Genomic DNA, 22,539 nt, shown 5'->3' with positions numbered 1-22,539 from the left:
ACACAAAGATAGCTGGCAATATATTTGAAGTAAACAAAATACATTTAGTTATAATAGTTTCATTTATTTGGGCTTAAAAATAAAAAGTGCCGACTACTGGGACATGCCGAACTTAGGTACACTTACCCTATATCTCCAGTTCCAATTGGAATTTCAATAATTTGTATAGGAAAATCTGTTCAGCAGGTTTTGATTTCATAAATTACAAAAAAACAATCAAAAGTAAAAGGAGGCGAAAAATTAATCCTCCTATCAGGAAATTGTATAAATTTTACGGTTGGCCCCTTCAGCCAAAAAACATCGGAGGTTTACTTGTGCGCCACCTTTTACATGCATATGTACTTGACAGACATTCCGAAGTTTTTTGGCTGCAATTAAGACATTCCGGGGCAATCGTAAAATTTATAGCATTTTGTGATAGGAGAATTACTTTTGCGCCACTTTGTTTTTCTGTCATCGAAAAATAATTTTTTAATGGATTCAGCAATTGCAGGTTGTGACCGATATTTCAGACACCAAAAACTGCAATAAAGAGTTGTATATTGTATACTAGCAAGTGCCCACTACATCGTTCGCGAAAAGTCAACTTTAAAATTTTAGATCCATTTCATTTAAGTACTTAAAATGCACAAAAATTTTGGCTGGTAATCGGACAATATTTAGCGAGCAAAATAAACCATAATTTTTATGTCAAACAAGCACAAAAGCTGTAAGTTCAACCGAGCCAAACTTTGAATAACCTCCACCATTTGGAACGAATTTGGCAATTCTGAAAAACATTAAATTCCGTTAAAAATTCTGTTAAAATCTTAAAAATACCGAATGTAGCTCTTATATTCAGGTCTATACGACGACATGGACCTGCATAGGTAACATTTGTCATAAGCCCTTACAATATTCAAATGTGTAACTTAAAACTAGTAAAGAATGTCCTAAAGTCGGGCGGGGCGACTTTATGATATACTAAACCACTTTGCTAATTTAGTAGAGTTCCACATAACAATTAAAAAATTTTATGGGAAAATTCAATCATGCACGCTATGATTATAATTATAATTTAAAGTTCAAAGGACTAAATATGCCGAAGCATTTGTATCTTTTAAATTCGGACTTGTATTGCCCATTTGGGGCAAAATTAATTTGAAATCGGATATAGATATATATGAGAGTTGTATCCAAATCTGAACCGATCTTGATAAAATTTGGCAAAGATATTTTTGGGGTGCATTTGATATATTTCCCTGAATATCGTTGTTACGGAGTGCATATTACGGCTGTGGGTAACAAATACAACAAATCGGATGAACAATATATGGGAGCTATAGCTATATCTGAACCGATCTTCACCAAATTTGGCATACTACCTTCTAGACTCAAAATCGGTCGTATGTGCCAAATTCCATCACATTTGGACAAATATTAGACGTTTGGTGCACTATATATTAAGCAAATCGAATGATTTTACCGATTATCTCCAATTTCAATAGGGTTCGTCCTTGGGCCAAACAAATGTTGTTTGGAAAATTTCATCTCAATCGGATAATAAATGCGACCTGCATTTTGTTCACAAGAATACATGGACAGACGGACGGACTGACATGCATAAATCAACTCAGAAAGTGATTCTATGGAGATCCTCAAAAGTAACTATGGGTCTATCTCGCTTCCTTCTCCATGTTACAAACAAATGCACAAAGACATAATACCCTGACCACCTTGTTGTGTAGGGTATAATGTTCCTAAAATCATCAAAATACCGAATATCGGAAGGTACCGTTATATGGGGGCCATACCAAAAAGGTGGACCTACATTTCCCATTTTCAAAACCAAAAGTCCTGCAGACATAACATACATTTGAGTATTTTTTTTTTTTTTTTTTTTTCAATCTACTCCAATTCCCTCTGAAGCTAGAGTGATTTCCACAGACGGACGGATATCGCTAAATCGACATAGAATTTGATGCTTATCAATTATATATATACTTTGTGGGGTCTAGAATGTATATTTCGTAGTGTTACAAACGGAATGACAAACTTAATAATTCTATGGTGGAGGGCATAAAAATACGAAAATTTTCAATAAAACGGCGGAATCACAAATACATTACAAGGTCACTTCTGACCATTACAGTGATGCTAATAGCCAAGATATCGGATATGAATGTCCAAGGTCTGCGGCCAAAACGTTGCATGCCCAAGGCTTTTATACATCCTACAGAATATTTTCGCCATAATATTCGGCATTTATTCTGATGCCACCGTCGATTAATACGAGAGGAGAACGACAATCGGCTGTTATGGCGGCCCACACTATCTCTATGGCCGGCGCTTGAATTCTGTTGCCAACCGTAGGTCCACATTTTCATCTGACCTCTTTGGCAAGTAAACACGATCATTTTGTTTGTTTACAAACTGCTGGACATCGAATGTTTTCTCATCGGGGTAAACCAAATTCGGCAGTTCACCACTTTCGGCCAAGCGAAGCAACTGTTTAGCTCTTTTGAGTCTATTTTTTTTTCTGTCGCGGTGAGAGTTCTTGCACTTTTTGGAATTTCAATGGCTTTACCCCGAGCTCATTTTGATCAAGTCGCTTCTTTACTTTTCGCACCATTTCTGCTGATGTTACTGTTTTCTTCCGTCCACTTCCTTGACGTCGGGCTACGCTACCAGTATCACGGTAACGACAGTTGGTATGAAACACAAACGATTTATTCACATTTAAATGCTGGAGTGCCCTAACGATAGCCACTTGTGGTTTTCCAGCCAAACATAAAGAAATCACACTATCACGCTTAAATTCCATCAGGAATACCTTTTTTTCTGGAAAATTCTCACCAAAATACTTTTGAACACACGCAAACAATATAATGAGCTGTCACTGGAATAATTTTAACAGCTCTCGGACGAGTGGCTTAGAAATGACAGCAGTATTAACTTGGTTGCAATTTATTCATCTCACCCTGTACTCTAAACCATTTTTTTCCATTTAGTACAGTTCGTACACTTAAAACCACCTTCATATATCAAATTTACTCTCCAACCAACTTTGGAATCGCAAACCAAATTTCAAATGTTTAACTTTATCCGTTCACATAATTCCAAATAGTACAATTTTAGTACTTTTTGTAACCACAATGTAAGAATTTCCATAAAACTTGTTTACATCTATCCTGAAGTCTAGCAGTAACTCTCGTTCCAAATTTAATCTTCAAATATAGCACATCCTGTTTGTACAATACAAAGTATTTAATTTTTAGTAAATGTTTCGTACCCTTTTAGATTTCAAGTTTTTAGCTTTAGCCGTTTCGGTCAGCCAGTCAGTTCACTACTCTTTATTATATATAGATTTGTTATAATATATATCAATTTAACACGTCTACCAAATTCCGAGATTAAGAGTTTTTTTTAAGTTCGCGGGAGGGTCCTGCGTCCATCTACTTACCGTTTAACGAAAAAGCTTACGCCCTATTCTCTGACATATAGAATGTCGAATTTGATACAACGTTTAATTTATCCAATTAGGCCAAGCCGATGCGGTGGTGGCAGGAGAAATTCTGGTATTTTATTGTAGTGCTAAGCGTTTCAGCTCAGTATTGACATTTACGCACTCACTTTATGTGTTTTACTTTTTATACCCTCCACCATACTATGGAGGATATATTAAATTTGTCATTCCGTTTGCAACTCGTTGAAATACTCATGTCAGAACCAATGTCCGCCTGTCTGTCTGTTGTAATCACGCTATCTTTCGAACGAATTGAGATAGAAGATAAAAATTTTGCACACATGTTTATTTTGCCAGTAGGCAGGTTTAGTTCGTAAATGGGCCATGTAGCCCTACGTTTTCATATAGCCCCTATATAACGGTGCCTACGGTATTTTGATTATTTTTGCGACTTTAATCTCCGGAATTGGTTCAAATTTGGTATTTGAAGTTCTTAATAGGTACTACCACCTAAGACAGAAAATTGTATGTGCAGATCCACGTCTTCGTATAGCCCCCATATAATGGTACCTCCCAAGATTCGGTATTTTGACGATTTTACCGTCATCATTCAGCAGTTTCAAATTACGTATTTTGAGTTGGTAATGGGAACTACAGTATGTGACAGAAAATTGTGTATGCAGGTCCAGGTCTTCGTATAGGCCCCATATATCAGTACCTCCCTATATTCGGTATTTTGACGATTTTAGGTACAATACTCTCCGAAATTGTTTGAGATGTCGTATTTGAAGTTCGTAATGGATGCTACAGCCTGTGACAGAAAATTGTCTATACAGGTCCAGGTCTTCGTATCTCTCTATATACGGTATTTTGATGATTTAAGCTACATTATTCACCGTTTATTTCAAGTTTCGAATTTGAATATGGTAATGGCTTATGACAAACAAAGTCTATATAGGTTCACGTCGTAGGGACCCAATATAACAACTATATTCTGCATTTTTAAGATTTTAACAGAATTTTTTGATGTTTATTTTAAATTTCCTAATTCGTTCCAAATGGTGGAGGGTATTCAAAGTTCGGCCCGGCCAAACTTACTGCCTTTTTGCTTGTTTATATATATACTTTTTTTATATATATACTCTTTTTATATATGTAATAGATTTAAATTAGTACGTCTAACAATTTCAGAATAACAGAATTTCTGGTATTTTATTGTAGTGTTAAACGTTTCAGCTCAGAATTGACATTTAATAACTCACTTATTTATTTTACTTATTTATTTCGTAAGTTGCTGAAAGCAGTAATCACTTCTTAACTAGATACTGTCAAATTGACAACTTTAATAATATCATCCTAAAAGTATACTTTAATTTACTGCTATTTATACAGCGGCCACGATTTGTTTCAAGTGCATGCTATAAACAAAAGCTCCATGCTTATCTTTAGTGAAGTTTCCACATTTCCTTAGAAAAATGTACAGAATGTTCTTTTTAAGATTTATCTTTAATCTCTGGCATTTTTACGATAAGAAACAAAATGAGAACGACGATTATACACAACATGAAAAATTATCCATAAAAAATTACTCCAAGTACTGCTTCTTTATTTCATCATAATTCACTGATATAACAAAAACAAACAAAATAAAAAAAAAACATTTTACTTCTCCGTTGGGCGGTGTATCTGTCATTTTCGATTTCCTGTTTCTGTATCCCGCTCCCGAAACCAATGAAGTGGGTTTTCTATTTCTGCATCAAATACCTATGTATATGAAAAATGAGAAAATTATGCGAAATCCAACAAGAAAAATCATCGACGATTTTCAAGTGTTGTTTTGCTCAATTTGATATTGGTTCCGTGGTGCCAGCCTGTATTTTGTCGATTTATTTCGTTGTCATTTCACTTTCATTCGGTTCTAGTTCAGTTTGGCGGTTGGCTTGACAAACGGATGTTAAATGACAGCAATAAAAAGCTCCCAATGCCAGTATGGCGCAATGACAACAGCAACAAATCAATGATTGATTGAAATGCTTTAATCAATTGGAGATTAAATCATGAATTTCGTCTTGCGGATAAACATTTTTGCAATGGATTTGATTTGGCAAATACATTTTACCATTTTGATGTACAAACATAGACAGAATGGCACATATATGAGGTATAACTAGGATTGCCTAGTAAATTTACCTACAAAAATTACTCAGAAATTTCTTTCTCAGAATCTGAGTGAAATTTATTCTCTTTCGTAAGAAAATTTGTCAGCAAAAATTTGCAAATTTTCAGTGTAACGACTGTGGCCAAAAATCGTCAAAAGCAAGGGTCTCGTAGCACAATTTTTTTAATGGGAATTATTCGAAAGAGTATTCATTTTGGTATTGATATGTCACTTACCTTTTACTATATGAGGATCTAAATAAGGCAGTTGTAGATAATCAATTGTTTTTTTTTTTTTTTTTTTTTTTTTTTTTTTTTTTTTTTTTTTTGACTGAAATCGGAGATAATTTGTCATGAGCAATTATTGAAAAATTTAAAGTATTGATCGAAAAAAAAGTCTTGTAAGCTTTCTTCAGGATGCATTAAATTTGTCTCCACTTTTGCTCCCATGTGAATACTGATCATATGGTATTTACAGTTATCCAAAAAAATAAGTACTGCATTTTTTGGATAACTGTAAACTTTTGTGAAGCAAATTTAAAACTTAGTGGAGTGCGAAAAGTTGTATTAAAAGGGAATATAAATATTATTTATTGTTTGAGTTCCCAGTGACAACTTCAAACGTATAAAGGTGCAACCTGCTGAGCTCTGCTGACGAACATGTCATTTACATTTTGTCAGTGACCCACTCATTAAAAAACAAAAAAGGAAAAGTCAAAAGTTGGGTGGGGCCGACCATATAATACCCTACACTACAATCATACAGGCTGAGATAAAAAACTGTAACAAAGTCAAATGACATAATTTTTACATTGTTTTTAAAGTTTTTATTGAAGGAAAGCAAAAAATGTCGGAAACACCATCGGCATTTATTCCGATGCCACGGTCGATTAATACGAGCGGAGGGCGACCATCGGCTGTTATGGCGGCCCACACCATCACCATGGCCGGCGCTTGAGTTGTGAAGGCCAACCGAAGTCGCAAATTTTCAGCTGACATCTTTGGCTTGTAAACACGATGATTTTGTTTGATTACAAACTCCTGGACAGAGAATGTTTTCTCATCGGAGATAACCAAATTCGGCAGTTCACCACTTTCGTCCAAGCCAAGCAACTCAATAGCTCTTGCACTTTATGGAATTTCAATGGTTTTACCCTGAGCTATTTTTTTTTATATTTGCCGAATGAAATATTGCGATATGTTCAGCTCAGGAGACATATTTCGGCCTCTGCGACGAGGCTTTCGATCACGTCGCTTCTTTACTTTTCGAACCATTTCTGCTAATGTTGCTGTTTTCTTCTGTCCACTTTTTTGACGTCTGGCTACGCTACCGATGCTACGAGCCACAAGAGAAGTGCGCCGATTTTCTCCATTTAGGATATTAGGATTTGAAAAGTATGACGACTCTTTCCAATTTTATGAGGCAAACGGTTTTCTTTGGAAATATTGACCTTTTGTGGGGAGGTGCCAGATGGTGTGGTCAAAAATTTCCCCCCTCTCCAATCTTGATCTAAAGGTTATAATAATATTACAATGTAACAAGTTTTGGCGAAATCGGATACTTCCATCAAGAGTTATCGTACGAACCAGCCACACAGACTAATATATCGACTCCAATTGTTTTAAAACAGGTCTAAACCCGTTATTTCGATGAAGCTCTGTAGCCATATGTCTGAGGGCATAATAGATGTAAACTTCAAAATTGACCGCTACTTAATAAAGTGCAATTGTCTGAACAATAATTGCATTATACAAACATCCATCCGTCATTTTTAGAAGCTATTTAAAAGACACAAAACATTAACATGACATCTGTCACAACAATATTTTGATTTGCAAACGCTAAATGCGATCCTCTAAAATGCTATAAATTACGAACAAAGTTTAACAATTTATGTCAGTTAATAGACGTGGGATAGCTAAACTACAATGGTCCGCTCGAGTAAATCTGTTGCAAATGGGCAACTGACGTTTAGAAAATTCATGGCAATATCGCTGCTCATAACGATGGTGGAGGCCTTGCGTTGTCGCACCGACGATGGTCCTTCAGAGGCTGAGTTGAAAAGAGTTGCCCGAAATTGTATGAGGAAATTTGGTGAAAATGTTTTCAATATGCAAAGTAATCAGCAGCAGCAACAAAATCAACAACAGCAACAGTCACAAGGACGTTACAATCAAAGGACAAATTACAATAATTATCGTGATTATGACGACAGTGATGAGAGTAATGAGGGTGGAGGAGATAGTAATGAGAATGGTGGTGGTGGTGGTGGCAGTCAATATTCACAAAGAAATAACTATCAACAAAGTAATCAGAATGGTAATTACAATTATAATGGCAGAGGATCGGGTGGTGGTGGGGGTGGTAGAAATCAGAACAATGATAATAACGACCGCGGTGGTGGCAATGGAAACCATGACGAAAATCGCTGTGGAAATCAAAGCAATCGCGGGCGTTCCGAAAATTCCAATAGATCAAATACCGGGAGCAATAATCAATGGCAATCGCAAAACCAAAGAAATCAAGGTGGTGGATCCACACAAACGGGACGATATGGCAACAATCAAAATAACAATAATAATAATAATAATCGTAATAATAACAACAACAACAATAATAATAACAATAGAAATCGAAATAATAATTCCAATAGCAATAGAAATAATAACAACAGCGGCAACAACAACAGCAATAATAACAACAGTAATTCTTCATCTTCGGACAGTGCCTGCATTGTCCATTGTTTCTTTGAAGAAATGAATATGGTAAGAGCAAATTTTGGCTATGATTTACTACTTGGCTCATAAAATACATTGTTATTTTCAGTTAAATAAAAACAGCTATCCTGATCGCCATAAGGTACTCTATGGCCTCACCAAGGATATGCGTGGCCGTGAGTTGAAAAATTTCTACACAGACACCATTCAGGAATGCTTTCGTTACTTGGAATCGCAGAGACGTCGTGAAAAGTGTCAATTTTCACGTGACCTAATCTCCTGCATGAAGGAATATGCCAAGGGCAATTGTGAGGATTGGAATGAATTTAGTATGATGTTCAATTAAAGATGAAACAGAGAGAGAGATAGAGAAAGAGAAAGGAAAATAAATTGCAATTTAAAAATGTAGTTCAATGACATATGTTTGGCGTACAAAAACAAGCGTAAATAAAAATGGCCACTCTATGTTTTTTATACCCTCCCCCATAGTATGGAGGGTATATTAAGTTTGTCATTCCGTTTGTAACACCTCGAAATATACATTTTAGACCCCACAAAGTATATATATTTATGATCAGCATAAAATTCTATGTGGATTTAGCGATGTCCATCCGTCTGTGGAAATCACTCTAGCTTCCGAACGAAATTAAGTAGATTGATAAAATTTATTCAAATGTATATCATGTCTGCAGGACTTTTTGTATTGAAAATGAGCCACGTTTTGGTGTAGTCCCCATAAAACGGTACATCCCGATATTCGGTATTTTGATGATTTTAGCGACATTATTCACCGGAATAGTTTTAAATTTGGTATTTGAAGTTCGAAATGGATACTACAGCCCATGGCCCAATTATTAGGTCGTCCGATTAGCCCAGCTTATTTCACCCATTCTGTCAAAATACATTTGTTTATATTTGGAATTCGCTCCAAAATATGACAAATTGTCGTCAAATAATTTTTAGATTTATGTTGAGAATATTATTAAATCCGCAAGCAATTTAGGCTCATGCCCATTGCTCAGCCTGAAATTCAGCAGCCATTGAGGGTCTTAAGCTATTCGTCAAATAACAGCTAGGAATGGCCCGTATATCTAGTTCATTGAATAAATCATTGAATAAATCTAAATCTACAGAACGCCGCTCGTCATACCTGATCCTACTTGGGAAAATAGTGCAGACAAATTATGCATTGATTTGGAAATGGCGTCTTCACCAAAAATTATTCAAATGAAACAACTCCGAAAAGACCAGTTAAAAAATTTAACGGAACTTTGAATACCCTCCACCATTTGGAACGAATTTGGACATTTTCAACAAAAATCCGTTAAAAATCGTTATCGTTATATAGGAGCTATACGAAGACCTGGACCTTCATAGACAATTTTCTGTCACAGACTGTAGCTTCTATTACGAACTTCAAATACGACATCACAAACAATTTCGGTGAGTATTGTACCTAAAATCGTCAAAATACCGAATATAAGGAGATACTGATATATAGGGCCTATACGAAGACCTGGACCTACATAGACAACTTTCTGTCACAGACTGTAGTTCCCATTGCGAACTCTAAATACGTAATTTGAAACAATTTTTTTGAATAGTGTCGCTAAAAATCATCAAAATAACGAAAATCGAGAGGTACCGTTATATGGGGCTATATGAAAACGCGTACATATATGACCCATTTACAAACTTAACCTGCCTACTGGCAAAACATGTGTGCAAAATTTTCGCCTTCTACCTCAATTCGTTCGAAAGATAGCATGATTACAACAGACAGACAGGCGGACACCGCTAAATCGACTTAGAATTTTACGCTGATCAAGAATATATATACTTTGTTGGGTCTGACATGAGTATTTCGAGGAGTTACAAATGGAATGAGAAAGAAAAGGGGTATAAAAATCAGGAAACACAGACCAAGTACTTTATTTCTAACTTTTAAAGAGTTATGTGATATACGTATTTGCTCGCGAAATATTTGTTTCCGAGTACAAAAAATATGTGGAATTGGTAAAAAGGCTGGAAAATGAAAACCAAAACCAAGGAAGGTTCTCATTGCCTTCCTGCTCCTAGCAATCAACTCAATGCAAACGTCAGCTCAAAGCCAACAGCATTATCCAACGACTAATTGGTGAGTTCGAAAAGAGTAACCAAAACCCTGTTCCACGGAGTAGGTTTTAAATATCCAATGAATAATACAATAAAAATAAACTAACAACATAACATAAATACAATTATTGATTTTGTGACATAAAAATGGTGCTGTGTTTATGTTTGTAATTCGCCACAAAAAGAAGAAAAACGAAAGCGAAATATTTTTTGCTTCAAAATAAATTTTGACAGTTCGAAGGAGTAAATCAGCTGTTTTTAGGCAATTCGCCCTTTACACGACCTAATAAATTGGCCTTGCTACAGCCCAAGATAGAAAATTTTCTGTGCAGGTCCGCGTCTTCGTATAGCCCACATATAATGGTACCTCTCTATATTTGGAATTTTGCCGAGTTTAGCGACATTATTCATCGGAATTGTTTCAAATTTGGTATTTGGAGTTCGTATTGAATACTACAGCCTATTACAGAAAATTGTCTGTGCAGGTCCACATTTTGGTATAGCCCCCATACATTGATGATTTTCGTTACATTATTCATCGATTTTTTTTTCCAAGTTTCGCATTTGGATATTGTAATGGTTTATGACAAAAGTTGCCTATGCAGGTTCAAGTAATCGTTTAGACCCTAATATGATGGCTACATTTGGTATTTTTAAGTTTTTAACAAAATTTTAAACGGATTTTATCCAAATGGTGGAGGGTATTCAAATTTCGGCCCAGCCGAACTTACAGCTTTTTTACTTTTTCAGTTTGGTATCGTCTGAGTTTACTACATTTTGATACTAATTCGAGACCATATTAAACTTATGTGACTACATATTTGCCTACATACCTTTACGACTCTCTTCAATACGCACACACACATACACACCCTGTTAGGTTCGAATGTTGGTGCAATATATTTTCCATGTGCCACCACCATTCATTTAGACCATTGTTTGACTAAATAAATTTATGAACTACAATGAATCATTCGAAGTGATTGCCTAATAAATTATTGGCAGGATTTGCGATAGCAAAATATCTTAACAAGGACATCGAAAATGTGAACACCTTTCAATTTGAACTTTTGACCTGGAAACACAAATTTTCTCTTTGTATTGAATTCATTTTTTTTGGGGATTATAATTTGTATTGGAAGTTATGAGACTATTACAATTATTCATTCTTGTGTATATTAATATAGTAGTGGTGTGAGAGACTTCAATACATAAATTTCGGGATTTCAGCAATATGCATTTACTCAATATCAAATTTAGTGACGTTTAATACTTTTCGTAAAATTTTAGCACTCATTTGCAATACCGTTTTGTATCTCAAAATGTCACAGTTTAAGCTCTGTCCCTTCATCCAATATCAAATTTTGTTCTATATAGTACTTCTCGAACAATTCAATTCTCAATCTCAAAAACCAATAGTTATATAAATATCAAATTCCAGAATTTTCTGCCTATCCCTTCAAAACTTTTGCATTCAGTTTTTTTTATACCCTCCACCATACTATGGAGGGTATATTAACTTTGTCATTCCGTTTGTAACTCCTCGAGATACTCATGTCAGACCCAACAAAGCATATATATTCTTGATCAGCGTAAAATTATATGTCGATGTCCTTCTGTCTGTCTGTCGCTATCTTTCCACGAATCGAGATAGAAGGCTAAAATTTCGCAGGCATGTTTATTTTGCCAGTAGGCAGGTTTATTTTGCCAGCAAGTTCGTAAATGGGCCATGTAGGTCCACGTCTTCGTATAGCCCCCATATAACGGTACTTTCCGATATTCGGTATTTTGATGATTTTTGCGACATTATTCATCGGAATTGTTTCAAATTTGGTATTTGAAGTTCGAAAGAGATACTACAGCCTAAGACAGAAATTTGTCTGTGCAGGTCCACGTCTTCATATAGCCACCATATAACGGTACCTCCCGATATTCGGTATTTTGATGATTTTAGCGACATTATTCACCGGACTTGTTTCAAATTTGATATTTGAAGTTCCAAAGGAATACTACAGCCTAAGACAGAAAATTGTCTGTGCAGGTCCACGTCTTCATATAGCCCCCATATAACGGTACCTTCCGATATTCGGTATTTTGATGATTTTAGCGACATTATTCACCGGAACTGTTTCAAATTTGGTATTTGAAGTTCGTGATGGATACTACAGCCTATGACAGAAAATTTTCTATGCAGGTCACGTCTTCATATAGCCCCCATATAACGGTACCTCCCAGTATTCGGTATTTTGATGATTGTATCGTTATTGTTCACCGGAATTGTTTCAAATTACGTTTTTAGAATTCGTAATTCGTTTCTGTGACAGAAAATTGTCTATGCAGGTCCAGGTCTTCGTTTAAGCCCCATATATCAGTACCTCCCTAAATTCAGTATTTCGACGTGTTTAGGTACAATACACACCGAAATTGTTTGAGATGTCGTATTTGAAGATCGTAATAGATGCTACAGCCTATGACAGAAAATTGTCTTTGCAGGTCCAGGTTTTCGTATAGCTCCGATATAACGATACCTCCCTATATACGGTATTTTAATGATTTTAGCTACATTATTCACCGTTTATTTCAAGTTTCGAATTTGAATATGGTAACAGCTTATGACAAACAATGCCCATGTAGACCCCAATATAACGGCTATATTCGGTATTTTTAAGAGTTTAAGAGAATTTTTAACAGATTATATTTTTTGAAAATTTCCAAATTCGTTCCAAATGGTGGAGGGTATTCAAAGTTCGGCCCGGCCTAATTTACTGCTTTTTAACTTGTTTTTTTTTTTTTTTTGAACAGTTATAGTACGCATTTTAAAAACAATAGCCATATCTCAACCTCAGATACGAATAGGGACCTTAATATCAAATTTCAGGATTTTAGCCCATTACCAAATTTAGTACAATGATAGTACGTATATTCAAAACCAGATCATTCTTTTAGCCGCAGATACAAACAATGCCATCCGTATCAAATTTCAAGATTCCAACGCTATATTTTCTCCCAATACACAATTTACTACCTCTTAGTGACTTCTCATTTCCAGATACCAACAATGACCTCTACATCAAATTTAAGGATTTCAGGTCTGTTATTTAACCCTATGCCAAATTTAGTACCACTTAGTACTTTTCGATCAATTGTAGTACACATTTCCTCAAACCACCTTCATATTTCAATTACAGATACCAAGAGAGACCTCAATATCATATTTGACGATTCCAGCCTGACTCCTTCACCCAATACCAAGTATAGTACCATAAAGTGCCTTTCGTACAAATGTAGGACGCATTTCCTAATCATCTCTGCCAAATCTCAAACGTAGGTAATCTAAATATTAAATTTCAGAAATTTATGTAGTAAATGAAGTACTATTTAGTACTTTACGTATATTTATATATATATAAATATATATATATTTATATATTTATATATTTTCAACAAATTTGACAGCGACTTTTGTACAACTAGTACCAAATTACATTGCTGTAAAGTGCATGATATGACTTCAATAAGAATTATTTAAAAAAAATATTTATTGGAGCAATAATATACCGGACCGAACTTCACAGAATGGAACAGAATCGATTGAATATGAAAAAATCTATCCAATTCGGGCTGCTATTACATGTATGGCGAAAAATAAAGGTAAAATCGGAACAAAATGTATTTCGAATGTATATATAAATCTGAATCTGAATTTAAACCGATTCTGACCAATTTCAAAAGAAAACCAGTAAAGAAAGTCTTAAAGTCGGACGGGGCCGACTTTATGATACCCTACACCACTTTGCTAATTTAGTAGAGCTCCGCATAACAATTAAAAGCATTTGGTAATACAATCGGATAAAGATATATATGGGAGCTATATCCAAATCGGAACCGATCTCTATAAAATTTGGCAAAGATATTTCTGAGCTGTATTTGATATATTTCCCTGAAAATTGTCGTTATGGAGTGCATATTACAGCTGTGGGTAACAAATATAACAAATCGGATGAAAAGTATATATGGGGGCTATAGCTATGTCTGAACCGATCTTCAACAAATTTGACATACCAGCTTCTAGACTCAATTCGGTCGTAAGTGCCAAATTCAACCTTATTTGGACAAATATTAGACGTTTGGTGCACAATAAAAGGTAAATCGGACGAAGTTATATATGGGAGCTATATCCAAATCTGAACCGATCTCGATAAAATTTAGCAAATGTATTTGTGAGCTGTATTTGATAAATTTCCCAAAATATTGTTGTTACAGAGTGCATATTACGGCTGCGGAGGACAGAAATAACAAATCGGATGAACAATATATATGGGAGCTATAGCTATATCTGAATCGATTTCGATCAAATTTGGCATACTTATTTTCAGGTCCAATCTGATCGTACGTGCAAAATTCCATACTATTCGGACTGATATTACACGTTTGGTGCCAAAAAAAGCTAAATCGGACGAAGATATATATATGGGAGCTATATCTGAATTTTGACCGATTATCTCCAGTTTCAATAGGGTTCGTCCTTGGGCCAAACAAATGATTTGTGCAACATTTCATCTGGATAGGGCAATAAATGCGAACTGTACTTTGTTTACAAAAATTCATGGACAGACGGACAGACGGACGGACGGACGGACATGCATAAATCGACTCAGAATGTGATTCTATGCAGATCACCAAAAGTAACTATGAGTCTATCTCGTTTCCTTTTGCCTGTTACAAACATAAGCACAAAGACATAATACCCTGACCACCTTGTGGTGTAGGGTATAAAAATCTGAACCAATCTCGATAAAATTTGGCAGAGATATTTTCGAGCTATATCTGATGTCCGGCATCAAATACCATTGTCGTGGAGTGCATATTAGGCATGTGAGGGACTTAAAACCACAATTCGGATTAAACATATATGTGGGGGCTATAGCTATATCTGAACCGATTTTAACCAAATTTGATGTACTTGCTTCTAGTCTGTCTGATGTCCCAAAATTTAGGTCATTTGGACTGGCATTGGTCATTTGGTGCACAATTAACCCGAAATCGGTTGAAGATATATATGGGAGCTATATATGAATTTGAACCGATTCTGACCAATTTCAAAAGAAAACAAGTAAGCAAAGGCTATAGTCGTGCGGGGCCGACCATGTGATACCCTACAACACTACAATATGTTAGAAGCCCCCTTATGTCCAATTCCATTTGCCTGCCCAGATATTACCCTTAGCATTTTGACCAGGGATATTTGCCCAATATTTACGCACTCCGTCGTATTTTGCGATCATCTCTGAAAGCAAGAGGCTCCTCTGTATCTCCAAATTTAGACTCTTCTATACGATCTTCTTGTCTACGAAATTTGGCTATATTCGTCAAAGAAATCAGCAAAAAAAGGCAGAAGTTCGTATTTTGTGTATTTCGGCTATCGCCTGTAAGTAATGTAGGTATTTTTCAGACAAAAGCAGTAGTCCATTCCACCCGCTGTCCTAAACTCTAACTTCATGCGAGATTTCGTGTCCTTTGATTTCTGCTGCAAAATCAGGAACATTTTTAGTTGTTGGTCCATTTCAACCCCTAAATATATTGCGGACATCTTTGAAAACAATAGGCCTAGCCCTTCTAAGCCTAACCCTACCTTTTTCGTGGGGATCGGACGATAATTGTAATATGTATATAATATCCCAAACCTGTGTTGTAAAGTGGAAAAATATTACAAAATGTACACCTTAATATTAAAAGTCAAATTGAAAAAATCGCATGCGATAAAAAATATGAAATAATAAAAATATGTCACAAAATACTATAAAATCTATATTAAGATCATTTTTGACTTATTTTTATGCGATTTTTTTAGATTTTATACTTTTATGTCAAGAGGGCATTCTGAATTGACAAAATTTGTCAAAATCGGTCCAGCCATTCTTGAGATATAAGCATTCCATCTAACATTCCTTTCCTTTGTATATACACATTGTATATATTTCGCTATATATATCCGATATATTTACTATCGGCGTCTACGTAACGGTCAGAATTGACCTGTTCGTCTATTTATGATTTCGCCGGGACTAAAAATATTCGCGGTATAATGGAAATTTGACTTTTATTTATCACAAATATTATAGTCCTTTTCACCCACTAAATATTATCCGATGACCATCAAAATCGGAAGGCTTCTGCCCAGCCTGATGCTTTAGCCCCATGCTTATTTCCGCGTCGATTGGTCCATAATTGCGACCTGTAGAGCAACTGCAAAATCAGGATTTTTTTTAGTTTTTGGTCCATTTCGAATATTGTGCGATCATCTCCAAAAGAAATAGGGTTCTATTCTGACCTTATCCCCACCTCCGTTCTAAATTTCGTGAAGATCGGGCCATAATTGCGACCTGTAGAGTGATTACAAATTAACATGGACAGACGGACGGACGGACATACATAGCTAGATCGACTCAGCTCGGCGAGATAGGAAGATCCATATAAACTTTCCTATGTGGGAAATCAATATTTCGAGGTGTTACATAATTTTTGGCCCAATCAAACTTATAATACCCCGAACAGAAAGTGTTGTAGGGTATAAAAACGGAAAACAATGTTTCACAAATTTAACATTTCATTGTTGTGTATATATATATTTTCTGGAAAAATAATATTTTAATATATTCTTAATTAAAAAGTGTCACCTAGTAAATATACCTTAATTGATCCATTGTAATTTTCGCCAAACTTACTTCCTGGTATTTCCACCCCGGACCTACCTTATATTTATTGTATCATAGCGAAAAAAAAATCATCAAATATCTATAGGGAATAACCATGTATTATGTAGCCAAGTTCTTCTTCCTATTGGAAGAATCTGAAGCGCCACATCCCGAATAATTGTGAAGTATCAAAAAAATTGCAATCAAATGAAAATTTCTCCCAAAATGTTGTCATTGAAAAAATACGTAATTTCCCCTATCAGCAAAAATAAATGCAAATATACAGATTTTTGATATTTGCAACAAGCCCAACCAGCAGGGACAGATAGCAAATTTATGACATCTATGCTCTTTCAATTTGAATATGTTTGGGGGAAATTCATTCAAAGTTTTTTTTCTCGACCTCTCCCCCCAAACAAATGATAAAAAATTGGACATTCATATCGATTTGAATGTTTCATATCTTTCAACAATAAATTGAAATATTTCAAATACCAGGAAGTAACAAATGTTGTTTCATTTTTGTTGTCATTCCTGTATGTGGTGTTGTTGTTGTCGATGATGCCAGAAATGGTCAAATAAATCTTTCATTTGTACATAATCGAAAACTAAATGTAAATAGTTGTTGGTATACGCTTTCGAATCCCAGGAATAACTGACATTTTTATGAGACTACAAATCAATCGTTTGCTGCAGGACTCATGTGTGCGTTTTGTTTGGAACTGAAACATACAACACACCACTTCCCTCACTTTATACTTTTGGAGCAGCATATCACAATTGCCATTTGCATATTTTAGTGACACTTTAAATATAAAATGTTGTGATTTTTTTTTAAAAAATATTCAAATTTATGTGATAGACAAAATTCAAAAATTCCAATTACTGCGATAATGCATTTTGTTCACATCAGAGATGTTGATGATGACGACGACGCCGGCTGAGCAACCAGCCAGTCAACCAACCGACAATGTCTGATGTGTTGTTATAAATATTACATTTTTACATTAAAATCAAATTACATCCGTTTTGAAAAATGAATGCAAAAAAAAAGAAACAATTCTGAACCACAAATTAGTCTAAATAGCTATATTTTCGGTGTTGTTATTGTTGCTGTTGTTACATATTTCAATCATTTCATTCATTTTATCCTGCCACAAAAGCCATCATAGAATCTACCAGACAGCCAGCCAGCATCACAATATCCAAACTCAAACATACACACACGGCTGGCTGCGTAGAATATCAAGCCACTAGAATTGAATGCGTTGGAAAAACAGGAAAAAGAGAAACCCATACAAAACTAGCAACATCAAATAGAATCATTGCAATTTTATTTATTGCACTAATTCCAATCTCACACAGCAAGCACACATGTCAGACATCGCATTATGTGAGTGTGAGGGAGGAAGGGAGAGTTCTGAAGTGTCCAAATTAAAATCGAAATTAAAATTAACAATTTAAAAAGCAGTAAGTTCGGCCGGGCCGAACTTTGAATACCCTCCAGCGTTTGGAACGAATTTAGAAATAAAATCCTGAAAAAAATTTTGTTAAAATTTTAAAAATACCGAATATAGCCGTTATATTGGTGCCTATACGACGTGGACCCACACAAGCATTGTTTGTCACAAGTCATTACTAAATTCAAATTCGGAACTTGAAATAAACGGTGAATAATATAGCTAAAATCATCAAAATATCGAATATAGGGAGGTACCGTTATATCGGGGCTGTGCGAAGACCTGAACCTGCGTAGACAATTTTTTTGTCATAGGCTGTAGCATCCATTACGAACTTCAAATACGACTATTCAAACAATTTCGGTGAGTATTGTACCTAAATTCGTCAAAATACCGAATATAGGGAGGTACAGGTATATGGGGCCTATACAAAGATCTGTCACAGACTGTAGTTTCCATTACGAACTCTAAATGCGTAATTTGAAAAAATTTTGGTGAATAAAGACGCTAAATCACCAAAATACCGAATATAGGGAGGAACCGTTATATGGGGGCTGAATAAAGAAGTGGACCTGCACAGACAATTTTCTGTCTTAGGATGTAGTATCCATTGCGAACTTTAAATACCAAATTTTAAACAATTCCGATTAATAATGTCGCTAAAATCATCAAAATACCAAATATCGGGAGGTACCGTTATATGGGGGCTATACGAAGACCTGGACCTGCATAGACAATTTTCTGTCACAGACTGTAGTCTTCATTACGAACTCCAAATGCGTAATTTGAAAAAATTTTGGTGAATAAAGACGCTAAAATCTCCAAAATACCGAATATAGGGAGGAACCGTTATATGGGGGCTATACGAAGACGTGGACCTGCACAGACAATTTTTTGTCATAGGCTGTAGTATCCATTTCGAACTTAAAATACTAAATTTGAAACAATACCGGTGAATAATGTCGCTAAAATCATCAAAATACCGAATATCAGGAAGTACCGTTATATGGGTGGAGGTACCGTGGACCTGCACTGACAATTCTCTGTCTAAGGCTGTAGTATTCATTTCGAACTTCAAATACCAAATTTGAAACAATTCCGGTGAATAATGTCGCTAAAATCATCAAAATACCGAATATCGGGAGGTACCGTTATATGGGGGCTATATGAAAACGTAGACCTACATGACCCATTTACGAACATAACCTGCCTATTGAAAAAATAAATATGTGTGTAAAATTAACCTTGTATCTCAATTCGTTCGAAAGATAGCGTGATTACAACAGACAGACAGACAGCGAACATCCCTATACCGACTTAGAATTTTACGCTGATCAAGAATATATATACTTTGTTGGGTCTGACATTTCGAGAAGTTACAAACGGAATGACAGAGTTAATATACCCTCCATAGTATGGTGGAGGATATTAAAAACCCTCCACCATTTTTAAGGATCTAGAAGAATAAAAAAAAAAACAAATAAAATACATTAAGTTCGACCGGGCCGATCTTTTAATAGCCTCCACATTAAGGCTCAATCCCGGCGATGCGCTTGCTTGAGGTGATCGACACTTTGGTATGTTTTAGTGCCAACCTTGCTTTCCAAAATACTCCAGACACAATAGTCCAACGGATTGGTATCTGGAGGTTTTGGTGTCCATTGTGCTCTGGAAATGAAGCGAGGAACTTCATTTTGTAACCATTCTTGGGTGACACGTGCTGAGTCCTGTTGGAATGTCCAAGGTCTGCGGCCAAAATGTTTACGTGCCAAGGCTTAAATACACCCTCCAGAATATTTACGCGATAATATTCCGCATTTATTCTAATGCCACGGTCGTTTAATACGAGCAGAGAGCGAGCATCCGCTCTTATGGCGACCCACACCATGCGCTTGATTACTGTTGGCCAACTGAAGGTGCACACGATCATTTTGTTTGTTTACAAACTGCTGGACAACGAATGTTTTCTCGTCGGAGAAAACCAAATTCGGCGTTTCACTACTTTCGGCCAAGAGAAGCAACTCTTTAGCTCTTTTGAGTCTATTTTCTTTCTGTTGCAGTGTAAGTTCTTGCACTTTTTGGAATTTCAATGGCTTTACCCAGAGCTCATTTTTCTATATTTGCCGAATGGAATATTGCGGTATGTTTAGCTCATGAGCCACTTTTTAGCCACTGCGACGCGGGTTTCGATCAAGTCGTTTTTTTACTTTTCGAACCATTTCTGCTGATGTTGCTGTTTTCGTCCGTCCACTTCCTTGATGTCGGGCTACGCTACCAGTATCACGGAGAGGAGTGATGGTATGACACACAATCATTTATTCACAGTTAAATGTTGGAGTGCTCTATGATAGCCACCAAATAAAAATAAACCACACTATCACCCTTGAATTCATCACGTATAACTTTTTTTCTAGAAAACTCTCACCAAAATGCTTTTGTACGCTTGTAAACAATATAATGAACTGTTACTGGAATAATTTTAAGAACTGTCGGACGAGTGGTTGGTTGCAGTTTTTTCATCTCACCCTGTATTCTAAACCTGACTCGTCACAATATTTATATCATATTTCATTAGGATCAATACGAAATGGCTCGAATTAGGATCGAAATATTGGCTCATTCCTTCGGAACCTACCCCATAGAGGGTTAACAATTTGAATAATCATAACACAATTCAAAATATATTTAAATAATTGAACATTGACTTAATTTTTAATTTGTAAGGCTCTAATTTTACAATCTTTAGAATTTTTCTATAATTATTGCAAACTTTGTAATGTAATCATGATAAAATCAAATGGATCTAACACTTCAATTGAAATAACGGTGTTAAAAGTGATATAAATGTATTGTTTGAACGTACTTTAAGTTCAGTGATCAGTTACAATCGTGTTTAGTAGCTTGATATCTGAGTCCCAGCAATGCAATGAGTTTCCTAACCAACTATTAGCAATCGTAACCACTCCCAAATCTACCTACTAACCCATTTTCACTTTGTACCCAAAAGGAATAGTTTAAATCGACTACTAGACTTTACATCCAGCAAGAAATAATTTTTATACCCTACAACTCTTTGTGTTGGGGGTATTATAAGTTTGATTGGGACAAAAATTATGTAACACCTCGAAATATTGGGTTCCCACATAGAAAAGTATATATGGATCTTCCTATCTCGCTGAGCTGAGTCGATGTAGCTACGTATGTCCGCCCGTCCGCCTGTCCATGTTAATTTGTAATCACTCTACAGGTCGCAATTATGGCCCGATCTTCACGAAATTTTGGATGATGGTGGGGCTAGAGCCAGAATGGAACCCTATTGTTTTTGGAGATTATCGCATACTATTTAACATTTTTCTGATTTTGCAGTTGCTCTACAGGTCGCAATTATAGACCAATCGACGCCGACTTTAGCATGGAGCTAGAGCTTAGGGCTAGGCAGGAGCCTTTGATGGTCATCGAATAATATCTAGTGGGTGAAATAGACCATGACATTTGTATTAAATAAAAGTCAAATTTTTTATCCCAGCGAAATCACAAATATACAACAGGTAAATTCTGACCGTTACGTAGATGCCGATAGTAAATATATCGGAGATATATAGCGAAATATATACAATGTATATACACAAAGAAAGGGGATATTAGCTAGAAAGCTTATATCTCAAGAATGGCTGGGCCGATTTTGACATTTTTTTTTCAATTCAATCGATTATAAATATGCCACTAATGATGTTAATATAGATCACTAGTATTTTGCGACACTTTTTTTATTTTTTCATATTTTTATCGCATACGATTTTTTCAATTTGACTTATAATATTGAAGTGTATATTTTGTACTATTTTTTCACCTTACAATACAGGTTGGGGTTATTATATACAGATTGAAGTTTATCATACGATCCTCAGAAAAATTTTCATAAGGGTAGGGTTAGGCTCAGAATGGCTAG

The 22,539-nt window shown here is 35.5% G+C and overlaps 1 protein-coding gene across 1 annotated transcript; it reads left to right on the top strand.

Annotated features, from left to right (window-relative positions):
• Positions 1 to 7,488: 7,488 nt before the first annotated feature.
• Positions 7,489 to 8,728, top strand: LOC101899968 (probable serine/threonine-protein kinase clkA). The gene is made up of 2 exons (XM_020035767.2): positions 7,489 to 8,368; positions 8,430 to 8,728. Exons 1-2 carry the CDS (start codon positions 7,532 to 7,534, stop codon positions 8,664 to 8,666), a joined length of 1,074 nt encoding a protein of 357 aa, XP_019891326.2. The 5' UTR covers positions 7,489 to 7,531; the 3' UTR covers positions 8,667 to 8,728.
• The last annotated feature ends 13,811 nt before the right edge of the window (positions 8,729 to 22,539 follow it).

The sequence above is a fragment of the Musca domestica genome, unplaced genomic scaffold, assembly GCF_030504385.1.
Source record: "Musca domestica strain aabys unplaced genomic scaffold, Musca_domestica.polishedcontigs.V.1.1 17, whole genome shotgun sequence".
Taxonomy (NCBI): domain Eukaryota; kingdom Metazoa; phylum Arthropoda; class Insecta; order Diptera; family Muscidae; genus Musca; species Musca domestica.
Note: the sequence above shows the minus strand (reverse complement) of the source record. Positions and strands in the feature narration are given on the sequence as shown.